The following is a 14,339-nucleotide window of genomic DNA, read 5'->3' as shown; positions in this document are numbered from 1 at the left end:
GGAGTGGCACTGTATGTGAAAGATAATGTAGAATCAAATGAAATAAAAATCTCAAATGAATCAACATGTTCAATAGAATCACTATGGATAGTAATTCCATGCTCCAATAATAAGAATTTAGCAGTAGGGATATATCACTGACCAGGACAGTGATACTGATATTGAAATGCAAAGGGAAATTAGAGAGGCTACCAAAATAAAAAACTCTATAATAATGGGGGGTTTTAATTATCCCCATATTGACTGGATACATGTCACCTCAGGAAGAGAAGTAGAGATAAAATTTCTTAATGGCTTAAATGACTGCTTCTTGGAGCAGCTGGTACAGGAACCCACAAGGGGAGAGGCAATTCTCGATTTAGTTCTGAGTGGAGTGCAGGATCAGGTCCAGGAGATAACTATTATAGGACCGCTTGGGAATAGTGACCATAATATAATAACATTATATTATAATATTATATTATAATTAACAAGAACACCTCAGCAGTCCAGCACTGTGGCATTTAATTTCAAAAAGGAGAATTACACAAAAATGAGGTTAGCTAAACAGAAATTAAACGGCACAGTGACTAGAGCCAAATCCCTGGAAGCTGAATGGAAACTTTTTAAAGACACCATAACAGAGGCCCAACTTAACTGTATACCCCAAATTAAAAAACATAGTATGAGACCTAAAAAAAGAGTTATTGTGGCTTAACCACCATGTAAAAGAAGCAGTGAGGGACAAAAAGGCATCTTTCAAGAAGTGGAAGTCTAATCCTAGTGAGATAAATAGAAAGGAACATAAACACTGTCAAATCAAGTGTAAAAATGTAATAAGAAAAGGAAAAAAAGATTGAGAAACAGCTAGCCAAAAACTCAAAAAGCAATAGCAAAATGTTTTTTAAGTACATTAGAAGCAGGAAGCCTGCTAAAAAACCAGTGGGTCCCCTAGACGATTGAGATATAAAAAGGAGCAATCAAGGACGATAAAGCCATTGTGTATATTATACCTGTTATCATGGTATCTGTGGGGATGATGTTGCAGAACATCTTGCAGGAAACGCTCCATCAGGCTAGTGGTACCTGTGCGATTCCTGCAGTTCATGGTGAAACGTCTGTGCTGGGAACTGAAAACATGCTGAAAAGACAGAAAACAGATCACTAGTTTGTTACCCTGACTGACACAGGGACCTATCCAGGCAGGTTGCTTTCATTTTCTAAGTTCCAAATTCTCCATGTTGTAATGACAAATATTGAAAAACAATTTTTCCTACTATTCTAGTCTTTAAGGACTTCCTCTATTCAGGAAGGTACTTCAGTATGTACCTAATTTAGTACTAGGCCTGCGTTAAAGCATCTTAATGAACTGAAGCATAATTAAGAGCTTCCAGCACTGTGTGTAAGTTTAACAGCATCTGTTGTGCTTTGTAAACAGTCTCTACAAATGAGGATGGGAAAAATAACTTCTTGAATTTCTGATGTTCAGGAAATAATAAACCCAACAGGGGGACACCTCTATATTATCTATAGCCCAACACAAAAGCAGATGAAGACAAAACAGATTCCTGTTTTTGATTATCACTGATCCACAAGACAACAAACACGTCTTACCTGTTCAAGATTGCTGTAGTGTACATGGCAGCAGTTGCAATAGCCTTGTCTGTTTTGTACATTGGATAGCCCAGGTCCAGCCTGCTCTGTCACTTGTATCCCAGCACTGACCAGAGAAAAGTTTACTGATATTACTAGTAGTTTTCAGTGAAAAAAATCAGACTTATAAATACAGTATATTTCAGGTGTTTAACCAAACATTAAGACTTATTCTATTAAACATTTTTTTCATAGCCAAGCATAATCATGGTGTTGAGTTTAAAATTCCATGTTGCGGAAGTATCAGAATTTTTCCAGAATACCATATGCAAACCTTAAAAAAAAAAAAAAGCCAGTCATGCAATGCAACAGTTCACCAAGCTCGGTCAAGCCCTCGTGTTATTACACACAAAATTAAAAATAATCTTTCTTCCTTCAGAATACTGCAAGGAAGTTCTACAAAAAGTTTGCGGGTGCTACAGAAATTACCATCAGAAAGCACTCTTTCTGCCTTGAAGAACCTGTAGAACAGTGCAGATTACTGAGGGACCTGCAGCAGATTACAGCAAATATACAGCCATAATCTCACTATTTATATATGGTATCGGACAGATATGGTAATATCAAAAGACAATGGGAGAGGAAACCATCACCCAAAAATAACTATGTAAGTGCTGACTGATGCCAGATCACAAAAGATTTTTTTTAAATAAAAACGTTTTAAATGAAGCAAATTAAACCAACTCCTGAATATTTTCCATCATATACATGTCAAGAAAGTTGATATGATTTAGATGTATATGTCAAAATGACTGCCATGCAGTGGGAAGTGAAAACCATACTTCTGCTGAAGAGTAGGAACACTATTGAGGAGAAAAAAGCCAAATGAATGCACAAGATGTAGCTGTGTGGGAGCATGAAAAAATGAAGAAACCACTAGTTTAAAATTAATTCTGTTCTGAATACCAATCTTGCTATTGCAGTTTGTGAATATTTGCAGTTTATTTTTAATCTGAAGTGCTAACCAACATCTTCTAAAGACTTCCAAGAGAGATCAGGAGAAAAGGAACAGAAGGGGATAAAATGTGGACAGAAGGGGAGAATGAAGAGAAAGGGTGATGAAGAGGAAAGTACAGTGTCCACTAGACAATCTCTAATAAGAGAGAGAGAAATCAAGGGATAACAGAAGTGGGGAAAGATACATTTTCAGAGAAGACTGAAATGAGATGGAGAATGATGAAGAAAGACAATATCTGAACTCTGGTGCAGCTAGCAGCTGCAGAAAAGGGGTTTTGACAATGACAGTGGCAAAAATGTGTGGCAAGACATGAAGACAACCGGTTCAGAGGAGAATAAGACAACATGGACCCATAACACAGGCTTTAGTCAGCTCTTGAAGGATTTTAAATAAAAGAAAGACACTCTTGAATTGAATTGTACAATAAATAGGAAACCAACAGAGTTATTTAAGGAGTATAAGGAAACAATGTAAGAATGGCCATACTAGGTCAGATCAATGGCCCATCTAGCTTAGTATGATGTCCTCTGATTGGCCAGTGTCAGACAGAACAGTACAGGCAATTTTGAGTGGCCCATCCTCTGTTATCTAGTCACGATTTCTGGCTGGGAGATGTTGTGAAGGCCAAAAGTGTAACTTGTGTGAGGAAATATTTTATTTTGCTGTAAATCTCCTGCCTTGAAACGTCATTGGGTGACCCAATTCACTATTAAGTTTTTCCATACCATTCATGATTTTATAGACTAGTATTATATCTCCACTTCGCTATCTCCTTTTCTAAGATGAAACGTCTCAGTCTTTTTAATCTCCCTTAATATGGAAGCTGTTCCCTGCACCTAATCATCTTTGTTCTCTTTCTCTACATCTTTTTAAAGATGAAGTACCCTGAACTGCACTTAAGATGTGGGCATACCATGAATTTATACAGTGGCATGCTATTTCTGACTCAGTGTTTCTGAAAGTGTGCCATGAAATCACTTTGAGAAACACATTAACTGGCCACCCCCGTTTGTTTATTTACGGGCGCCATGGCCTCGGAACCTCATGACTCCCATTGGCTCTGTTTTGTCCTTTGCAGCCATGGAGAACGGGCTGAGCCATCACTTCCCATGGCTCCCCTTGGATGCAAAGGACAAATTACTGTTTAATTTACTAATCTGTCCTAAAAAACCATCTATTGACACCTCATCCTGGGACAGTTTCATGGATAGCTCACCTAAAAGGAATGGTTTAAATATAGGGATCTCCTCCACATCCTCTATCATGAAAGACCAGTGCAAAGAAATCATTTAGCTTCTCTGCAGTAGGTTCACCTTCCTTGAGTGCTCCTTTAGCACCTCCTCCAGTAAACCCCATTGATTGTTTGGCAGACTCCCAGCTTCTCATGCACTTACTTTTTGGTTATGTCTGTACTAGCATCAAAAAAAAAAATTCTCATTCAAAGATGTTAAGTCCCCCTCCCCCAAAAGACAAAAGTTTAAATAGCACATTGTTAATGTCTGATTTGTGTCCATTTATTCTTTTGCGTTGACACAGTCTAGTTTCTCTGATGTACATAGCAGAGGAGCATTGTTGACACATGACGGCATATATACAGGCAGTCCCCGACTTATGCGGATCCGACTTACGAATGGGGCTTTTCTCGCCCCGGAGCTCAGGAGCTCACGGGCGGCAGGTCGCCACCCGTGTCCTCCAGGGCGAGAAAAGCTTCTCCCGGTCTCCCTGGTCTGCTGGGGGGGGGGGGTCCAGCAAAGCCGCTGGACCCCTCCAGCAGACCAGGGACACCCGAGCAAAGCCACCGCCTGGGCGGCTTTGCTCGGGTGTCCCATGTCTGCTGGGGGGGTCCAGGGGCTTTTCTGGACCCCCCCAGCAGACCAGGGGGACATGAGCAAAGCCGCCCAGGCAGCGGGACCCCCACCGCCTGGGCGGCTTTGCTCGGGTCTCCCTGGTCTGCTGGGGGGGGAGGGGGCGCAGCTAGTGCGCCCCCCCCCCCCCCCAGCAGACCAGGCTTTTGTTTCGGGGCGCCTCGGGTAGAGCAGCTGGGGTGCTGCCGGGTTGGTCCTGTGGGAACCTACCGGGCAGCGCCCCTGCTGTTCTGTCCCAGGCTCCAGATTCAGCAGCTGTTGAAACTGATCAGGCTGATTCCAGGAAGCTGGGGGCAGAGCAACTCTGCCTCCAGCTTCCTGTAGTCAGCCCCTGGTCAGTTTCAGTGGCAGCAGCTGAATCTGGAGCCAGTTCCGACTTACATACAAATTCAACTTAAGAACAAACCTATAGTCCCTATCTTGTACGTAACCTGGGGACTGCCTGTATTCCATTAGTAGATGTGCATGTCAATGAGCCTTTGATAGTATAGATCAGGGGTGGGCACTAATTTTTGAAGGGAAGGCCACTTCACGAATTTCAGAGGTGGTTGTGGGCTGCCCCAGAAGGGGCGGGGTCTCAGGCAGGAGGGGCAGGCCCAGGAGACTTTGCATATTCCCCTGCCCACAGACTTTGATTGGCCTGGGGGTGGGTGAGCGTGTGAAGTTTTAGCCCCCTGCCCTGACAGGGGTGCACAGCGCCTAAAGAGAACCGTCAGCTGTTTTGAACAGCTGGTGGTTCTCTAGATGCTGTACACTGCTGGCAGGGGGAGTAGATTTTGCACACTCCCTAGTTCCCAATTGGCCTTGGCGGCAGGAGAGTGGCAGGGTGGCCCTGGGCTGGATCAATCAGCTTGGCGGGCCAGATCTGGCCCACGGAAGCTTTCTTGCCCATCCTAGTATAGATGATGTGGTTAGGTTCTATGTTGGTATCACTAGAATAGATGTTTAGACAGAGCTGGCAACAGGGTTGTAGTAAGTTGAGGGTCAGTAACATAAAATCAGCAGGCCTGAAATCTATTGAGCAAGACTTTGGCTCAGTGAAACTGCAGGCAGGAAAAAGGCTTGGCTAAAGAGAAATCGTATAAGCCAGGTCAAGCATAAAGTACCAAGTACAGGTGCCAAGCACAGGCAGTAAGCACATTCCAGGGGAGCTGTAACAGAATGCCTTGATAAGAAATGTCTTTGTACCAACCATCTCCCCATAAATAATGTACATACTGACTTTGGTTCAGGACCAAGTCGAAGTTGACAGCATGATAGATAGTAAGTTGACAGCATGAAGAATAGTAAGTAAGCCCCCTTCTCCGAGGTAAAGGGTGGTAACCAGGTAACAGAGGGTGGCTACCTAATATGTCAGTGATGTGTGGCTTGTTTGTACATGTGTAAAAAGTGCACTTCAAAGGGTGATTGCTGGCTGACCATAGGGGGGCACTGTATGGCGCTTAATGTATGTTAGCACGTTGTCATGGCTTACATAAGGTGTAGTGATGCAGCAGCAATTCTGTTTTGTGGTCTCTGGGGGCTCTCTTGGGAGTCTGTCATGTTAACAAATGTGAGTAGTTAGATAGGGGAACAAACACATGCACGCACGCAGTCGAAAGTTTATCACCATCGATGGAGCAGAGGACCTATCAGGAACCTATCAGGATGAACTCTGAAATCTGACTAATGACAAGGGTTTGTTGCAGGGTTAGATTCCTGGATTAGTGTTTCCATTGTGGGATGTGAAAATCATACACTATGAGTGACAGCATACAAAAACCTGTGGGGGAGCACCTTAGCCTCCCTGGACACACAATTTTGGATGTTCAAGTAGCTGTTCTCAGGCAAAAAAAAAAAACCCTTTAAAAACAGACTGAGGCTTGAAACTGCTGAGCTGCATTCATATGCAAATTTGATATCCTAAACCAATGCCACTTTATTTACCTGAAGGGTCCACAGCTCCCATTAGCTGGAAACGGTGAACTGTAGCCAATGGGAGCCATGGCTATGGACCCTTGAGATAAACAAAGTGACACAGACTTTTCAGTTACAGTTAACTGGTAGGGGCTGTAGCAGCCCCCCCATCCACCGTGCTCCTGTCCACCCACCTCTCTCATGCTAATTATAGCATATGACTCACCTGCTACTGCTTTCCTGTTGTAGGGAGGTTTCAATACCTCGTCTTTCTGTACCTATTTAAAAAAAAAAAGAAAAAAAAAAGAAAAGATAGAAAACCAGGAAGAAGACATCAAAACTGGCCACTGTTACCTCTGCAGCTAGCTGTTCCCACTAAGTTATCAATGTCAAAAATAATATATTTTATAGGAGGACACAAGTAAAATTGATTAAATTTAGGAAAATTTGCATTTATATAAAATCAGTTACTCCCAAAGAGTTGTATACATCCTAAGCCTTATCTTTTTACATTTAACATCGTTAGGATTCTTTTCTGTTCAGTTAACTGGAATCAAGGTTAGGTCCTATGTTGAAATCACTTCACCTGATACCATAATGTAGGCCTCGAGGGTAAAATGCAACTTTTTAACAATTCAACTGTACATACAAGGGGGCTGAATTCATAATTTAAAACAGGTGGGAAACTTCTGGCCCATGCTTACTTTCATCCGGACCATGGCAAATCTCCACCCTATGGGCCAGAAGCCCTGGTAAGTTTCTGAGACCTCTAGGCAAAGGGGAGCTCAGGGAAGTTCCACCTGCCCTAAGACCTGGCTCCACAGCTCCAGTTACCTGGGAACCACAGTCAGTGGAAGCTGTGGGGCAAAAGCCCAGGTGCACCACACAGAGCTGGCTGGCCCCTCCACCTAGGGGCCAAACATGGCATCTGTTTCCAGATGCAGCACGGGGCCAGAGCAGGCAGGGACAGGCATTTCTGGCTCCCTCTGAGCTGTTATACCCACTCTCTCCCTCCTCCCCCAGGACAGGAGTCGTAAGTGCCAGCTTGCCCTGCTGTGGGGGGAACTCCACATCCTCCTGCGGGGCTGTGTTTGACCCACAATTGATTTTTTTTCTGTGGGTCAGTAGCCCCTGATAGGAAGAAGGTTCTATCTTTAATGTCTAGGATTCTATGAATTTAGAACACCAGTAACTCATCTCAAACAAGGGGAATTGACAGATTTTTACAGTTAAAATAGACACTTTTTGTTTTTTGCATGTTAGTATTTTTGTTTTAATAATTCAGTTGCTTACCTTGTGCTGAAGAAGCAGAGGCTTCATCAGTTGGCTTGCTCCTGTCAAACATCTGTAAACCAAATATAAAAACCATTGAAAACAGATATGAAAAACATGTCTTGGCTTTTACCCCATCCTTGGTATCAGCACGGCTGAGACCCAAGAAAATGGCATCACCGTAAAAACAAAATACTGTTTCAGATTAGGGATGTCAACAGGTAGGCAACTAGACAATTAACCAATAAACATAGGCTTATGTTGTCGACAACTCGCATTTCCCTCCCCCCTTGTAGCCTTTGTATGAGAACCAGCAAGGGGGGAAGCAGGAGCAGGTGCTGGGGGGAGATGACTTAAAAGCTGGTTCCCTCAAGCACCAGCTCGCAATGTCACCTCCCTCCCTCCCCATGCTTCTGTCTCTAATAGAGGCAGCAGTGAGAGTGAGAGGGGGGCAGAGGAGGCTGCTGCAAAGTAGCACCTGTCCACGGGTGGGGGGGGGGCTCAGCTCCCCGCAGACAGATGTTGGGGGAGCTCAGAATCACCCACAGACAGGGGCTGCTTCGTGGTAGCAGTCCCTGTCCGCAGGAGGTCTGAGCTTCCCGCAGACAGCAGCTGCTCCACATCTCCCAGAACAGCCTCTGTCCACAGCAAGCCTGGGCATGCCATGGGCAGAGGCTGCTTCATGGTAGCAGCCCCTGTTTGCAGGGGGCCCAGGCTCGCCACAGACAGAGGCTTTTCCATGGAAGACAGAGCAGCCTCTGTCCACAGGGAGCTCAGACTCCAGTGGACAAGGGCTGCTACCACCCCACGCTGCTGCCTCTGTATCAGAGGCAACAGCATGGGGTGGCAGGGGGCTCCTTGGGAGTGGAGCCAGAGCGTACTGGCTGCTGGCCCCACCCCCGAGGACTACAGAATAGTCAAGTAACCAATAAGAATTAATGTGGTTACTCAATTATTCTATTACTTGATAGTTAACATCCCTATTTCAGATAAGGATTATAATTTAATCTCAATGGAATCTTCATGATCAAAACTAATTACTGTTGCTAGGTTATTCTATAAATGCCACATACTATCCATTATCAAGGGCCCAATCACTATATGAAGACTTCCGAACCAGCCCCAACCTACAAAGTTGCAGGTGCAAGCTTTGCATGCAGCAGGCCAGTTTATTCAGAAGAAAATTATCTGCCAGCAAAGCAAAAAAACACCCCCAAAATCTAGTGCTTCGGTCATTGTGACTGTGCACTGTCACTTCTTTTGAGTGTCTATTGTTGGCTGGGCACAAATCCACACACTCTCACTTTTCGTGGTGCCCCCGGTTGGCTTGTTAGGCAGCTCAGCTTTCTGTGGGTAAATCACACAATCAAATGCATGAATGAACAAGCCCCTACCAGGATAAAAGGTCCAACATGGCCTGTTCCTGTGCCTTTGGTCTCTGGACTCAGTTCTCAGCCTCCTCTGGGACAGCTTTACATTTGTCCCTGGCCTGTTATAGAGAAGTGCCCTTAGGGCATCTTCCCTGGAAACGCTTTTTAAGTCCTGCTTTTAAATGAAACTTTGACTACTTTGCTTGCGGGCATGGAGGGACCTTAGGTCTATACATTACTCTGAGTCCTGACCCAGGGTCTCTATATACAGCAGCTATACATTCCTGTAATAGTTGCTACTGCTACTACCTGGGCCACTTCCTGTGTAGCCCCTTCATACACCTGAACCCACTGCCCTGCACCCCTCATACTCTCACAGCCTCATACTCCTGCACCCCACATCCCCAGTCCCCTACCATAAAATTCCTGCATCCCACACATACCCCAACCCCGTGCAGTGAGCCCAACATACACCCCTGCTCTGAACCCCTCGTACACTTCAACCCAGACTTCTGTACCCCCACATCCCCAGTTTCCTGCCATAACACTCATGTACCCCACACACCCCAACTTTGTGTCCTGAGCCCACCATGCTCCTGAACCCCCTTCCCTGAGCCCCTCATATACCCCGACCCAACCCCCTACCATAAGACGAACAGAAGACAGCCTGAATGTGTGCATGAAGATGGATTTGACCAGTTATGATGTAAACTTCAAAGAAATGGGCAAAGAGATGCAGCAGCAGAAGTCTGTGACTACAATATTTTGTTTATGCTATTATTAATCATTATGTCAATTATCAATAATATTAAGTTGTATATTTTCAGTCATGCACATGAGTATTCTTATACAGCTTTGTTGACCGCTTTTTCTGAATTTTGATGTAGTTTGGCTCTTTGGTGTGAAAATGTTGCCGATCCATGATCTATACAGATAGTCAAGCTTGACTCTTACAGCTTATACTTTAAGAATTTACCGTATTTTCCGGCGTATAGGGCGACTGGGTGTATAAGACGACCCCCTATCTTTTTAATTAAAAGATAGGGTTTCATCTTATACCCCAGCGCCCCTCCGCCTCCTTTGCTCCCGGTGTCCCTGGTCTGCTGGAGATGGTCCCCAGCAGACCAGAGGCACCGGGAGCAAAGCCGCCAGGAGCGCCTGGGCTGCCCCCCCCCCCGCCGGAGCCCCTCCGCGGCTTTGAAAGCCTCGGGGGAAGCCGGCGGGGGGGCATCCCAGGCGCGCATGGGCTGCCCCCCCCCCCGGAGCCCCTCCGCGGCTTTAAAAGCCTCGGGGGAAGCCGGCGGCGGGGCATCCCAGGCGCGCCTGGGCTGCGCCGCCGCCGGAGCCCCTCCGCGGCTTTGAAAGCCTCGGGGGAAGCCGGCGGGGGGGCATCCCAGGCGCGCATGGGCTGCCCCCCCGCCGGAGCCCCTCCGCGGCGGCGCGGAGGGGCTCCGGCGGGGGGGCAGCCCATGCGCGCCTGGGATGCCCCCCCGCCGGCTTCCCCCGAGGCTTTCAAAGCCGCGGAGGGGCTCCGGTGGGGGGGCAGCCCATGCGCGCCTGGGATGCCCCGCCGCCGGCTTCCCCCGAGGCTTTCAAAGCTGCGGAGGGGCTCCGGCGGCGGGGCATCCGGCGTACAAGACGACCCCCGATTTTTGGGGGATGTTTTTTAACATCAGAGGTCGTCTTGTACGCCGGAATATACGGTAGGTGTATTCTTACAAGCGTATAAAAACAGACTGTGATTTTGATTCTATCTGTATAAGATGGTCTAAAACCTTATTCTTGAACTAAGGCTTTTGTTTAAGCAGCAAGGGCAGCCATAAGCTGGGAACACCACTGCTGGCACACTCCAAACCAATAATATTGAAATAAAGCAGATAAAGGGAAGCACCTTGAAGATTTGGTTTTCTATCTGGCAAGAACTTACTTATCAATAACAAAAAATTAAAAAACAACAATGGTTCTGTGGCACCTTAGGGCTTGTCTACACTAGGGAGTTATTTCAAAATAATAAGTCTTGAAATTACAATTTCAAAATAGCACTATTCCTCTTCACAAGCAGAAGTTACTATTTTGAAATAACAAGCCCTTTATTTTGAAATAACAGGCTTGGTAGAGTGGACACTAACCTTGTTATTTTGAAATAACTTCATAGTGTAGACATGCCCTTAGAGACTAACAAAAATATATAAACAGTATCATGAGCTTTTGTGGGCACAACCTACTTTTTCAGATGACACTCATGATACTATTTATATATTGTTGTAAGTCTCTACGGTGCTACAGGACCATTGTTGTTTTTTAAAGTTGTTTTTAGTTACAGACTAACACAGCTCCCCTTCTGAGACCTTCAGTTGGAACTGTGAAATCTGCATTTCTTTATTGCTTTGTTATTGTTTACCTGTATGATTCTGTCTGTTTTTTTTATTGTTTCTGTCTCCTGTATAATTAATTTTGCTGGGTGTAAGCCAATTAAGATGGTGGGATATAATTGGTTAGATAATCATGTTACACTATGTTAGGATTGGTTAAATTTCAGTAGAATGATTGGTTAAGATATACCTGAAAAAATTACTATACCTATTAGCAGGGCTTAACAAACAACGGCAAAATCTGTTCGCCATTGGCTTTGATAAGTATAGAATCAAGCCCAAATATTGTCTTCAAACTAGGGATGTTAAAATGTGTTTATTTGAGTAAACATGTATCTGCTGATATTTTCAGTGGACACATTTTTACACGCTGTGGGGGAGCCCATACTTGGGGGCGACTGACCCCCATTCTCCCACACCTCTGCCTCTGTATCAGAGGTGGGGGAGGGAGGGCAGTCAGCTCAGCAGGGGCCAGTATGTGCAAGGAGCCAGAGCAGCCTCTGTCTGTGGGGAGCTTGGAGTCCCTGTGGACAGGGGCTGCTGCCACCTTGTGCTGCTGCCTCTGAAGCATGAGGAAGTAGCAGCATGAGGTGGCAGGGGGTTCTCCAGTAGTGGGGCCAGGAGCTAGAGTACACACTGGTTGCTGACCCAACCCCAGGGAAGTATTTTAGTAACTGTATAACCGTTAAAAGTTCTTGTGGTTACTAAAAAACACATCATCTAATATCCCTAGTGGAAAACCATCATTGGAGGTTTTCAAGAACTGGTTTGACAACCAATATCAATGATGAGCTAGATCCCTCCGTGGTTCAGGAGGGAAATTAGTGATCAACATTACCCAAAAGAGCCATAGTAGTGTGAATTGTTTACTTTGTGTGTGTGCGCGCGTGCACACACACACACACATTATTAACCAATCAGGAATAATATATATCATTCCTGATTGGTTAATAATTATATCACAGTTTTAATATCATATGCTGCCAAGAGCCACAGGAGATGCATTAAAGAGTCACTTGTGACTAAGCCTCAATGTATCACTAATCCAGGTCTGACTCAGAGGGCTCAAATGAAAGGTCTCTGAAGGCCCCTTCCATTTTTATATTTAAATGAAAGCTGGTGTTCCAGTTAGGACACCACAGAACTACCTCCCTTGATCCTCCAGATGAGGAAACATATTGTATAGGAAATCAAGAAAAAAAGGAGGAAAAATCTCCACTAGAAGAGACCCATCATCTTCCAACAGTATTATAGGTTGAACCTCTAGTCCAACACACTCTGGTCTGGCAACACCCATGGTCTGGCATGAGTTTAGTTAGCCAGATGTCCACTTACCATGGATGTGACCAAGTTTCCTATGGTCCCAAAATGCTTGTTTACAACCAGTCCTGGCTCTCAGTGTTCCGTTGTGTTAGTTAGAAGACATTTAGGGGTAAATTAGAGCTAACAGTCCAATAAGTAGTGGAAGTGCTGGCAAAGCTGCCAGACCATACTGACCTCTCATGGTTCAGCAAAATCTCTGGCTCAACACCAGACAGTCCCAAGAGTATCAGACTACAGAGGTTCAATCTGTACTACTACCATTATTATTTGTATTATTGTAGTTCCTAGGAGCCCCCAATCATAGACCAGACTCCATTCTGGCCCATACACTGGGGGGAGGGGAGTGCATAGAGTGCAAAGGCACCTCCCCATGGTCCTCCAAGTAAACATGAGGCTGGGGTGGCACGTTGCCCCAGCCTCTCTACTCCATGCTCCAGCCAAAGTAGCACATTTCTCCAGCCTCCTTCCCCCATGTTACAGTGGACTTGGGGGAGCGCTGGGACCTATTCCCCCACCCCCAGTAGCAAGGCCAGGGTGAGGGGGCAGAACAGCTACCAGCCCCTCCCATGGCTCACACCCCCACAGAAATTCCTACATATGGGCTTGCCATTGTTCTAATTGCTACAGAAAATGGAATGGAGACAGTCCCTGTTCCAAAGTTTACAGATTAAGCAATAATTTTTTTACACCAAGGGTAGGCAATATTTTTTGTGGGAGGGCACTCCAAGAATTTGGTAAGTGGTCACAGGCCACACTTTTCTATTATACTAATGGAGGGGGTGAAGAGTCTGGAATGGTGTTTAGGTGCAGGAGAGAACTCCCAACAGAGATTGGGAAGTAGGAGGTTGTACAGAAGCTGAGAGGAAAGGAGGAGATTCTGACCTGGGGCAGTGATGTGAGTGGGGTCAGGTATCGGACAGAGTTGGGTGCAAGAGGGAGTTCTGACCTCGGACAGGGGCTGGGGTGCACGTGTGAGTGCCAGGTGCAAGCTCTGGCTGGGAGACACCAGCCTAGGCAGCTTGGTGGTGCAGCACAGTACTCAAGCAGTCAGGTTGTCTGCATGCCCATGGTAGCTTCATGCTATTCAAAGCTTCCAGCTGGCACATCTCTGCACGTCCCTTGGTGGCAGGGGGCTTCTGGCCACTGGGAACTGCAAGTATGGTGCTGGAGGCAAAGATAGTGTGCAGAGATTTGTTGCCCTGTTCCCCCTACACACACCTGCTAGCAACAGCCACTCACAGCTCTCCCAAGAGTGGCATGACTGGGGCTGCAGCAGGAAGGCAGGTGGACTGCCTGACCACCCAGCTGGGCCATGGGACATTTTCCTACAATCCCAGTACAGAGTCATGCTGGGCTAGAGGAAAATATTTAATGTCCTGGATTCGGTCCAAGGGCCATATTTTGCCCAACTCAGATTTACACAATCATGTGGTTCCCAAGAGAGGCTATCCAGTAGTGCTTAACGATTTTGGCAGAAATCTGCTGCTGGTCAAGTCTCTCTCTTTCTTGTTCACACCACATTCCACACATCATCTTTTAGATCCCTCAACTAGCTACCTATTTAGCCATGCAGCTAAAATGTAATTCTATGCAAAGTAACGTGCCTCAGTGCTCTCCGCCAGTCCCCCTTTCTGCAACCAAGGTACCACTG

The 14,339-nt window shown here is 45.8% G+C and overlaps 1 protein-coding gene across 2 annotated transcripts in view; it reads right to left on the bottom strand.

The window, feature by feature from the left end:
* ZDBF2 (zinc finger DBF-type containing 2) overlaps positions 1 to 14,339 on the bottom strand; it is a 30,100-nt gene that overhangs the window by 15,089 nt on the left and 672 nt on the right. The window contains exons 2-5 of one of the 2 annotated variants that reach the window (XM_075934335.2): positions 7,645 to 7,696; positions 6,578 to 6,629; positions 1,594 to 1,699; positions 993 to 1,120 (exon numbers count right to left, since the gene is read on the bottom strand). In XM_075934335.2, the coding sequence (XP_075790450.2) occupies positions 993 to 1,120; positions 1,594 to 1,699; positions 6,578 to 6,629; positions 7,645 to 7,696 (338 nt within the window). Of the gene's footprint in view, positions 1 to 992; positions 1,121 to 1,593; positions 1,700 to 6,577; positions 6,630 to 7,644; positions 7,697 to 14,339 lie in introns of those variants that run through there. The other variant, XM_075934338.2, reaches the window with a different exon arrangement.

Source organism: Pelodiscus sinensis, chromosome 7 (genome assembly GCF_052426305.1).
Source record: "Pelodiscus sinensis isolate ZL-2025 chromosome 7, ASM5242630v1, whole genome shotgun sequence".
Lineage (NCBI taxonomy): Eukaryota > Metazoa > Chordata > Testudines > Trionychidae > Pelodiscus > Pelodiscus sinensis.
The sequence above is the reverse complement of the archived record's forward strand: the minus strand, read 5'-3'. Positions and strand labels throughout refer to the sequence as shown.